This window comes from Zeus faber, assembly GCF_960531495.2.
Source record: "Zeus faber genome assembly, chromosome: 15".
NCBI classification, from domain to species: domain Eukaryota; kingdom Metazoa; phylum Chordata; class Actinopteri; order Zeiformes; family Zeidae; genus Zeus; species Zeus faber.
In genome coordinates this window covers 24,666,825-24,678,054 of record NC_137194.1, presented here as the reverse complement: position 1 = coordinate 24,678,054, position 11,230 = coordinate 24,666,825, and the positions used below count along the sequence as shown (strand labels likewise).

General features: G+C 50.4%; 1 protein-coding gene across 1 annotated transcript; it reads left to right on the top strand.

Annotated features, from left to right (window-relative positions):
• The first annotated feature begins 5,850 nt into the window (after positions 1-5,850).
• Positions 5,851-9,771, top strand: LOC307240921 (protein FAM110A). The gene is made up of 2 exons (XM_080014834.1): positions 5,851-6,390; positions 6,825-9,771. The coding sequence occupies exon 2, from the start codon at positions 6,835-6,837 to the stop codon at positions 8,272-8,274; it is 1,440 nt and encodes a 479-aa protein (XP_079870960.1). The 5' UTR covers positions 5,851-6,390; positions 6,825-6,834; the 3' UTR covers positions 8,275-9,771.
• Positions 9,772-11,230: the final 1,459 nt, after the last annotated feature.

Genomic DNA, 11,230 nt, shown 5'->3' with positions numbered 1-11,230 from the left:
CAAAACAAAAAAAAACCCTGCAGCTGTTGTTTTGGCAGAGTTATGGATTAATGGGACAGTCAACACCGTGACTCACGCATGTCGACATGCACCGCGCTGCTCGCTGGTGCTAGCCAGCGCCCACATGGTCCACGTGGAGCGGAGACGGAGCCAAGAGCTTCAAATAAACCTGCCTGAGGAGCGCCCCGCCAAGACGGCAGTGGTACCCTGCAGGACACACTCGCAACTCAAACACACTGATCTTCACCCCGTACCCACATAAAAGTCAAACACATCTCGGAGGTCGACACTCAGGCCGAGCGTGTTTATTTGTCTTCCACGTCTTCGTGTCAAGTTTCCTGCTGCTCATCCCTCCGGCAGGCCGTGAACCTTGGAAACCACCATTGACCGATAAGACTGCAGCACTGTAGCCTACTGCAGGGGTTCTCAAACCATTGCCAAATGTTTTCCGGGGGTCGCCAGAGGGTTTTCTGAACATGCACAAAAATAAGGAAGTTGTTGTTGTTTTTCGGGGTTTTATTGATTTATTTATTTTTATTTTTATCAATTTTTTTTCACAAAATAAATGTAATTTTTCTGAGATAATTCTCTCAGTTAAATTAATCAGCAGATGCACAATGAACAAACCGTCTCCAAGGCTGCACGGCGCGTCCCTGTAACCATAGCAACTCACTCTCCCATTCCTGTCCCCGAGTCCGACAGCACAGGAGAAGAGACACTTTGCTGTCGGAAAAGCTGCTGCGCAGCATGCATGGGAATAAATGTCAATATGATAGAAATGTATATATTTCAATATACAAGTTTTAATTGGTCAAAATGTGGGACATTCCATCTGGTTGCGGGACAATTGGTCAAAATGCAGGACTGTCCCGCACATATCGGGGCGTTTGGTCAGCCCAAGCACAAACATAGCACATACGAACCGCACTATTTTCGATATCGGGACGATGATGGGGTGAAAAGTTACGTAACAGCTCATGAAATATAATGTTAAATATATCAAAAACAATTTTTACGACACAAATCTGCACAAAGGCAGCATGAATGGCAACTCCACGGGGCTTTGTACGTGTCCTTAATCTTGTTGTCAAATCAAACGCGGGCGAATCAGAATGACGGGTTGCGCAACGTTTTGACTTTCTTTTGGGGGGTTCGCCAGCCAAAAAGTTTGAGAACCCCTGGCCTACAGTACTGTGTCTCTGCCAAGTTGGGAGCAAAGGTCACTCGTACAAATTGCCGTCCCCAAAAGCCAAAGCCGCCATTGCCAATCATCCTCACCCAAAGTTCCCATTGGAAGGACTCTTGTGGGCAAAGCAAAGTCTTTGGAACTCAAGTTTATTTAAATTATTTTTAGCCGTCCATATTCTCAGCGTGCAGTGTATACATGAGGGAATGAATTGGCAAAGAAATTTTTACTCTGCCCCACGGCTGATCAACCGCGACTCCAACCATGTGATAGTTGGGGTTGGAACAGCTGCAACAGTTGGGCAGGCATGCACACACTGACACGTTAACTCAAGACAAAGTCTTTGAGGTCGCTTCTTGTTCTCGCCGTGTGTTTTTGCTCGAAAAGTAGTGTCGGCCTGGCTATACTGCCGCCTTAAACCTGTTGAGATTAGTTTGTTTGACAACAGGGCCAAAGCAGTTCATGGTGCACGCTCTGTTGGGAGGGCTCTTGTTTTTCACAGCTATTGGGGTCAGGTTAACATCCAGCAGACCAAGGCCGTCGCGATTACAGGAGCTGCCTGGTTTCAAACACCACACACACACACACACACACACACACACACACACACACACACACACACACACACACACACACACACACACACACTCGTCTTGTCCTTGGCCTCCATGTTTGGACGCTCTGAGCTTTCTCCTGTCCACATAGCGTGAAGGTTGTCATCGTTTTCCACTGGTCCAAAGTTGAACTCACTCTCACTTTCTCTCTCTCATACACCGTGGGTCAATCAGTACCAAGTGATTGATATTATTGCTCCCGAGTCGCAGGCTTCCCCCCTCTATAATTAGGGCCCCTAAACAGGGCTGCCTGGCCTGTCAATTGTCCATTAGTCTGCCGTACTGTGGAGGTGGCCTCGTCTCAACCTTTTTAGCAGGACGGCTTGGAAGGAAACCCAACCCCCCCCCCCCCCCATTGGGTCCATCAGCAGAGCTTTGCGGTTCCACAGAGGCAACGCAAACCTTCTCTCACAAATTCCATCTGCCTTTACATCGATTCGTATTTCGGAACACACAACTTTTAATGTCTTTCACTCCTGTATGCACACACAGCCACGGACACAAAGCTACACGGGTCGTGAGCTATATCATTTCCCACTTATGTGCTGGCTGGAAAGCTGGGGTCTAATGTAGAAGCAGTAGATTCATAATAATACTGAGGTTAGCGTAGTTTGATGTTAATCTGACCACACTAGTTTTCCGTCATAGGATAGAAATGCGATTCTTCGGCCCGTGCTTGTGGTCCGTTGGCGCTTTCAGACACATCAGCTATTTCCTCCCAAACTGTGCAGACGGACAGGGAAGACGTGCTATGCAGGCCAGCCGTCATGCAGACAGGCGGAAAAACACACAAACAAATACACAGATCGACTGAGTGAAGAAAGAGAGTGAGAAAAGACGCAGCAAGGCAGACGTGTCGAGAAAACAGAGAGGGAAACGGCTGGTAGTTGATAGACGGACCGAATTCTGTTTATGTTTCCCAAAGGAAGTTATTCCTGTCCCTTGGTCGCACACACACTCACTATCTCTCTCTCTCTCTCTCTCTCTCTCTCTCTCTCTCTCTCTCTCTCTCTCTCTCTCTCTCTCTCTCTCTCTCTCTCTCTCTCTCTCTCTCATCTCTCTCTCTCTCTCTCTCTCTCTCTCTCTCTCTCTCTCTCTCTCTCTCTCTCTCTCTCTCTCTCTCTAAGGAGGTAAACTGTACAAAGGAGAAAGTCTGGGCTACAAAGGGAGCTGTCCTTATAGTGAACAGCTGTCTCAAACCTGGGGAAGACATCAACAGATCCCTGCGTTCCTAGTTATCTCTGAAGAGGGATGTCTATGCTCTGACTGACCTGTGATTTTCCCGTGGTTTTATCTATATTTTTGTTGTTTTTTGGCTCCTTCAAGTTTCTGCTGCTGTTACATGACTTACTGAAAAATAAAGGAACCTTAAAAGTCAAAGTCTCTCTCGCTCTCTCTCTCGCTCCCTCTATCCCTCTCTCATATACGGTGAGGTCTAGCTGGCAAATCAGTTCACAGCTCAGCGTTAAACGCCCGTTGTGGTGGTGCCGTTGGTGCACCGTTTGTCCCATGAGCAGAGACAGTGTTCGGCTTTCCAAGGTCCCTGCAAAGGACCATGGACCCCTTTTAAGGACACTTTATAGGGTTACACACTTGGCATTTGGGTCACTCATCTTGATAGTCTTTTTGTGTTTTAACATAACTCTTGTCATTATAGCGTTTCTGACACGATGGGAGTTTAAATCATAGAGCCCGTTTATTCTCACATTAGACTTACATTCTTTTACAGCTGTGCATTGATCTATTTTCCTTTCCCATTTTATCAGTGGTTATTATTTTGACCTCTGTATTGTACTCGCTCGACTTATCTCCCCATCCCATTGTGGCGTCTATGGGCCGGCTGGCCGGGAACGGCTCGGAAACAAAGAGGGGGAATTACCAGTGGATCATGGGATTACTTATCAGCTGAGTTGGGTTTACGGTGCCCGAGTACGGCGGTGAGAGTTTTGTGTGTGTGTGTGTGTGTGTGTGTGTGTGTGTGTGTGTGTGTGTGTGTGTGTGTGTGTGTGTGTGTGTGTGTGTGTGTGTGTGTGTGTGTGTGTGTGTGTGTGTGTGTGTGTGTGTGTGTGTGTGTCTTTGTGACAGAGGCCTGCTTGGCCAGAACACCGATATGGAGCGCAGGAAACAAAAGCATCTATTTTCCCTCTCAAGGAAGGGTGCTTATTTCTATTTTATTTTTTAAGAGCTCAACACTGAACCTGGTGGCTGTTTCGATGTTTCGATGTATCCTGGTGTCCAGAGAATGGTCACGCAACCATCACTTTCTTCAGAAATTAGCCTGAAATTGGTCAAATATTTTAAGTGAGGGTGTAATGCTGTAATGGCTAGGCAGCAGGACGTGTAGTTTAAAGTAGTTTGCTCTTAGTTGTCTCACACACAAACACACACATGCACACACACATTCAACACAATAGTCCGCTGCCTTTGTTGATGTACTAACCCTTCAGGTTTTTTTGGATTCTGTTAGTGTGTAATAGTATTTATTTCTGGTGTCATCTGCTTAATACCCTAAATGTTGTGTATTCCCCACAGAGGATGAGTTCCAGGGAGCTTTTGGAGACACTGCAGAGTGTGTACATGTCTATTGTTTTGGTGTGGCGTGTCTGGTGGTCTAAGTGTGTGTGTGTGTGTGTTGTGTGTCCAAGTGCAATCCCACAGGCTTGTTTTTACTCTCAGCTGTTGGTCTACTATTAAATGGGCGAGAGAGGGTAAAGACCTTACAGAGATAGAGGCGGACAGAGAGAGCGAGAGAGAGAGAGACATTGGGGTCAGGTGGTTTTAAAAAAAGACGAATAAAAAATGTGCGACGAGATAATGTAGAGGTGAGGAAGAGCGGGAGGAGAGGGGTGGGGGTGGGAAAGGAGTGCGGGCCCTACTGACGGTGGTGAGTGTGATGTAACCCTGATGTTTTGAGGTGCAAAAATCGGGGATCGGCCTAAATTTGGTGAAAAACAACAGGGCGGATGTCCAGCGATCAATCTGTGGCTGTTGTTTTTTTTCGGTCCCCTATGATAAAGGAGGATGGGGCCGGGGGGTGGGGGGTGGGGGGGGGGGGGTGTCAGTAATCCGCCTCAATCGCTTATTTTCTCTTTCTCTCTCTCTCTCTCTCTCTCTCTCTCTCTCTCTCCTATTTACCGGTTGACTGACTTGTCTGTTTTTTTGGTTCCTTCGTGATCAGTTTCCTGCTGCTGTGACATGACTTACTGCAAATAAGGGAATCTTAAAAGTCAAAAAGTCTCTCTCATTCTCTCTCTCTCTCTCTCTCTCTTTCTCTCCCTCTCTCTCTCTCCCTCTCTCTCTCTCCCTCTCTCCCCTCAGTTCTTTCCCTTTTCCCGAGCAATTTTGGAAGTAATGCAAATGTTTTGTTGGTTTATTATTGTCTCACCAATCACAAAAACCTGACGCTACATCATATACGCGACCGTCACGGAAATTTTCTTCTCCATTTAATCGCTGTTATGCATCTGTCTATTGGTGAAAGTGTTCCTCTATAGGTAAGCCTAAATCTAACTTTGTTTTGTGAGAATGATCCACTGTTTCTCACAACCCCTTTTCCCTCCCCCCCCCCCCGTCCGCCAGCAAACAAAGGCTACAACAGGGGTGGGTGGGTGGGGGGCGCAGTTGTGCCGTTTTTTAAACGATTTTCGACAATGTCTCCCTCCCTCCTCCCCGCCGAGCTTGATGCAAGTCAATGTAAAAGATTGCAGCTGTTTCACCCCCCCCGCTCCCTTTCAAAGAATTTCATTTGAATGAAAATCCCGTCCCAGGGTTTTGTTGTTGGCCGGGGGGGGGGGGGGGCTGGGGGCGCGCTCATTGGTCCAACTCCCTCGGCGCTGGCCAATGGCAGCGCGCCTCCTGCCCCCCCCCATTGCCCCCGCCGGGGCTCCCGGCACGACGCCCGATTGGACGGCGGACAGTGGGGGCGGGGCCGACAGCGCAGTGCGTGGGAGGGGCCAGGGCGCCCGTATTAAAGCTACCCCCGTCTGCTCCACTTCACTTCACCGCTCTGGAAACCGTGTGCGTCTGGGCTTGTGTGTGTGTGTGTGCATGTGAGTGTGTCTGTGTGTGTGCGCGCGTCTGCCTTTTGTTGACGTGAAGCAGATAGAAAGACAGAGAGACAGACAGAGGTCTAGAGCGGGACTGGTATTTTCTCTTTGTCGGTCGGACTCGGACGTCCCGCACCGTCCGCCTCCACGCCTCCGGTGGAGTTGCCGGAGAGCTTTCTTTTTTTTGTTTTTTTTATTTTTGTGCGGCGAGACGGGACAGGTCGTTGTCGTCCTTTTTAAAGGGATTGTAAAAGGGATCACTGGGCTGTGTGGACTGTCTCACAGGCTTCCAGACTTAGGAGTTCTTATTGGAAAAGCCCCCCCAGGCCGAGCCGGGCTGCTGGGAGCGCTGCCGGGTCAGCGCCCAGCTAATCAGAGGCAGCCCCTGGCCGAGCCCCCGATGTGGAATTTGACCCCCGCCGACCCCGTTCTGACCTGAAGGAAGAAGGAGGGAGAAAAGAGAGAAAGGTGCGACGGGAGAAAAAAGATTAAGAAGAAAACTGAGTAAAAAAGGAGACGAGTGAGAGGAGTAGCGGACTAACTGGTGAGGAAGTGAATGGAGTTTGGGGAGTTGGGGGTAGGTGGGGGTGGGGAGAAAAGAAGGAATACAAAAGAATTTCTTTAAGGCTTAGTGAAGGACGCGTGGGCGTGCGAAACAGGCACTTTGCCGCTGGTCCCGTTCTCCTCCTGTCATCTCTGTCTGGTTCTGTTTCACTTCCCTGTTCCACTGTCGCCTCGCGCCTCCCCTTTACTTTCATCTGACGTTTAAAAAAAAAAAAATAATGTTGATGCTGAGACTCCTTCTGCTTTTCTGTCACTTTTCCCTGGCTGCCCCTCACAGTTCTTCTGCTGTGTCCCATGTTTTGTTATTCAGCACCAAGGAGATGATTCACCATTCTGACTGACTGGATCTCTCTCTCTCTCTCTCTCTCTCTCTCTCTCTCTCTCTCTCTCTCTCTCTCTCTCTTTCTCGTTCAGACTCTCTAGTATGCCGGTGGAGACGCTGCGGCCCTCCGATGGCCGTCTCACCGGGGTCCCCTTCACCTCCGCCATGCCCTTCCGCATCCTCAACAAGGGCCCCGACTACTTTCGGCGGCAGGCCGAGCCGGGGGCCCGTAAGCTCAGCGCCGTGGAGCGCCTTGAGGCCGACAAGGCGAAGTACGTCAAGAGCCAGCAGGTGGCGCTCACCCGTCAGGCGCCCGTCAAGCCGCCCATCATCCGGAAGCCGCTGATGTCGCCTGGCATGATGCTGCAGTGCCAGATCGCCGCGCCGCCCTCCCGGAAGGTGCCGCGCCGCCCACCGGACTCCGAGAGCGGAGGCGGGCTGGAGGGGGAGCGCAGGAAGGGCGCCGCCCTCAACCTGGACATCCTCAACAACCTGATCAACAACGTGTTTGACGGCCCCCCGCCCTGCTCCCAGTCCCCGGTCCCCTCCTCCTCCTCGTCCTCATCCTCCCCGTCAGCCTCCTCCCCTTCGTCTGGGGCCAAGAGCATCGGCAGCAGCCTGTCGGCGGAGCACGGTAGGGGGGGTGCTCGGCTCCTCAACAACTTTAAGCCGCTCAACACGGTAACGGCCAACTCCTCCTCCATCTCCTCCAGCACCTCCTCTCCCCTCAACAACAACAACAACTGCCGCCCCCCACCCCCCCCGGTGGAGCCCAGCCGTCGGCCACCCCCGATCCCGGCCCGAGCGCCTCGCATCGCGGCGCTGGCGGCGTACAACTCCCCCAACTCGGTAACGGTGCGGCGGGTGGACGTGCGGCCCCAGGCCGACACCAGGAAGCCCCACCGGCCCCAGATAAGGCCCCCCATCAAGCCCCGACAGACCGCCCAGCCCCAGGCTCCTCCCTCGCTCCCGCCTCCACCCCCTCCACCAGTTTCCGCTCTGCCCACCGTGCAGCAGAACCAGCACCACCCGCAGGCCCTTCCCTCGCCCCCAGTCTACCTGCCCCCGAGCCCCATGCTGGTCCGCGCCGGCATGATCCCCCCGGCCTCCCCGGCCTTCACCCGCCTCTCCAACGCCAGCTCCCGTGGGTCGAGGGCGGGCTCCTCCCGCAAGCACCCCACCCTGCACCGCTCCAAGTCGGACCTGAGCGACCGCTACTCGCGGGCCACTGCCGACCTCGAGCGCTTCTTCAACTACTGCGGGCTGGACCCCGTGGAAGTGGAAGGCATGGGCGGCGTGGAGCGCTTCACGCGGGCCAACTCCGACATCGTCTCCGTCTCCAAGCTGCGCAGCGTCAGCACGCCCAGCTCCGACTGCGGCGAGGGCGGGGAGCAGGAGGGCGACGAGGAGGAAGGGCCAGCCCGGGCCAGCGAGCGGGTGCCGTACGGCATCTCCGTCATCGAGAGGAACGCCCGCGTCATCAAGTGGCTCTACGGCATCCGGCAGGCGCGGGACGCCAGCAACGCCGTCTCCAACGTGTAGAGCGGATAGAGAGAGAGAGAGAGAGAGAGAGAGAGCAAGAGACAGAAATGGACCTTAAGAGGAAAAAACACAGACTGGGAGAGGTACTGGAATTAGACTGGGACTCGAAAGGCACCTTATTTATTGAATAATCCAACTGGCCTTGAAGGGGTCGGTCTTTGCCATTTCTATACATGGTATATATATATATTTTCTCTTTGTTTGTGTACGGGAATCCACAAAAGGGAAGGACCCTTGTCCCACCATTTGTCTTCTGCTGCCTTACATCAAAATTAAGGATATACAGTAGTGTTGTTGTTTTTGTTTTTTTTTATTTCCTCTGAAGCGTATTTTTCATGTCGATCTGGGCTGCAAGTCAGGACTGCTTCCCTATAAAGACGGAACGGACAAGTTGCTTCCTTTTCTCTTTTGTACAAACCCACACGTTGGAATACGAAAGCAATAATAGACGGTTGTAAATGATGATGGTGGCGATGAAGGCGGAGGACCTTTTTAGTTGATGTGGTTCCTCGAGCTACGATACAAAGTGTGTTTGTGAACGTGTGTGTTTGTGTGTGTGTGTTTGTGTATGTGTGTGTGTGTGTGTGTGCGTGTGTGTGTGTGTGTGTGCGTGCATGTGTGCGTGCGCACCCGGAACCCGTGTGCACGTCGGTACCAGAGATCTACTCTACGGACTCTAGAAGACGCATGGCAACATCAACTTTGGTCTGTGTGTCTTTTTACTCTTCGGCTTATTATGAATAGAGACACATCAATACTGTGAAAACTCACACCTACACACACACACACACACACACACACACACACACACACACACACATACAAATTTTCCATGAACACTTTTGTATCTAAAGAGAATTCCTTTGGCTGTAAGACTGTTATTGTATAAACTGCCGTGAGCATGCTTAGCAAGTGGTGAAAGTGTGTTTTTAAAGTATTCATTTTGGGATGTCATCTCAACGAAGCACAACCAGCACAAGTTAACGGTGCATGTGCGTCGCGCATGCACACGCACATACACACACACACACACACACACACACACACACACACACACACACGTGGACACACACCTCACTCCATGGCACAGATATACGACCTAGGTCAGTTGAGGTCAGTTACAGTGACTGTTTGTGGTCAGGCGACATCTGTTCTTAGTTGTCATTGATTTCGGACACGCTTGACGAGTGGGTGAGTTGTTTCGGATCACGCGGTTCATACCTGGATGTTTGGAGAATGTGTGTCTCAGGAAGTTGTAAGTGTACCAGGCACACAGAAGATGACCAACCCATATTTATAAATAAAGGAGGGGGGGAAAAAAGCAATATAATGTATTTTTTTTAAATGCTCTGTATTAGCAACATTCTGTGTACAGAATTTAATTGTAATTATAAGTGCAATCAGACCTTATCTATTAAAAACAAATATACACGCGCACACACACACACACACACACACACACACACACACACACACACACACACACACACACACACACACACACACATAGAGTAAATTTAAATAAACACGTTCAAACACCCAAAGGAAAATGCACTGACAAAACAGAAGCGATATCTCCACATAACAATTAAAAGCACTAGTCACAGATTACTGTGTAAATGTTGAGAGGGAGAACTCTGATCATTTCGTGTGTGTTCTCCAATGGAAGCGAGACTATATCTTGTTTATTAGACTTTGTGTTTCTGCATTTGAACCATTCTCCCCCTCGATTTTTCATATTTTCTTGAGCCAACACGGTGGTCGCCAGGGCCGTTCGGGAGTTCGGACCCACGCACTCAGAATTTTGAGCCGCAATCCGTTTAGCTCGCCACCGGTGTCCCAAAGGGTCCTCAAACAGACAGACAGAGAGACAGGCGGATAGAGATCCAAATGGCTGCAACAAGGTGTATCCTAAAAAATGAATAAAGTTTTTTTTTTTTCTTCTTCAACTGAAGCAATGTGTCTGCCTAATGCTTTTAACTGGTGATTGCATTGCTTTGGGGTGATTTTGATGTTTCCAATGGATTGTTATGGACCAATTATAAAGAAATATTCGCTAATTTTCAGTCTAGCTCTTGATGGGAACCAACATTTTGACGAGGCCTGGGTTGAAAAATAGGGGACTTATCCTTTAAGTAACACTAATTAATATCCTGTAACTGCAAATATTGTGATAAACCTGCCCCTAGCACATGGCTTGAAAGAGCCATCACTCTGTGTTTTGGGACGAGCAAAGGGCCTTGCCAAGTTCTGGGTTAATAATATGAAAACTTGGTCTCGCCCCAACATAGCAAAAGCAGGTGTTCAGGTGCTCAAATCTCATTCCGGCATCAATTATTGACACACACAGCACTTTTTGCAATGCTTCTCTGGTGTTTTACTTATTTATCTTGTTTTCAGCAATCTAATAAGGGTCCAGCGCTGCACCGTCTCCCATGGTGCCCACCTTCCCCGCCTCTCACTCGCTCCTTCCCGATTTTCGGCTCCTCTGCCTCCCGGTGTCTGTGATCAAACATGCACAGTGTGTCATATTACACCGAACACGACACACTGTGGGCGTCATGGCGGACGCGTCCATGGACAGCTGCAACGAGAGCTGTTCAAGTGGGCAGGAGGGCCCGTGTCCAGGAGACCACAAAGCTCTCGATGCCGAAACCCGCACTTCTCTCTGCCCCGCCCGCTTCCAGGGCGCTGGTGTGGCCGTTTCAGCCGGCGGCTGCTCAATAAAACACAACTCAAAAGAGTGAGTGGGGCACTTTGTGGAGCTGTTTGTGTGGGGCCCAGTGAGCAAAGGCTGCCGTTAACAATGGCAGCCAGCCATGCTGAAAACACAAGCACTCGTGGTACTGTGGGGCTTCTAAATGGCATAGATTATTGAGGGTGTGATTGATGGGATGTCTGCAATACAGGGAACAGTTGAGGAAAGGGTGGACAGCGACTGGCAGAAGTCCATGAT

Coding starts and splice junctions, on each gene's coding strand:
- LOC307240921 (XM_080014834.1), top strand. CDS start 6,835: ATGCCGGTGGAGACGCTGCGGCCCTCCGATGGCCGTCTCACCGGGGTC.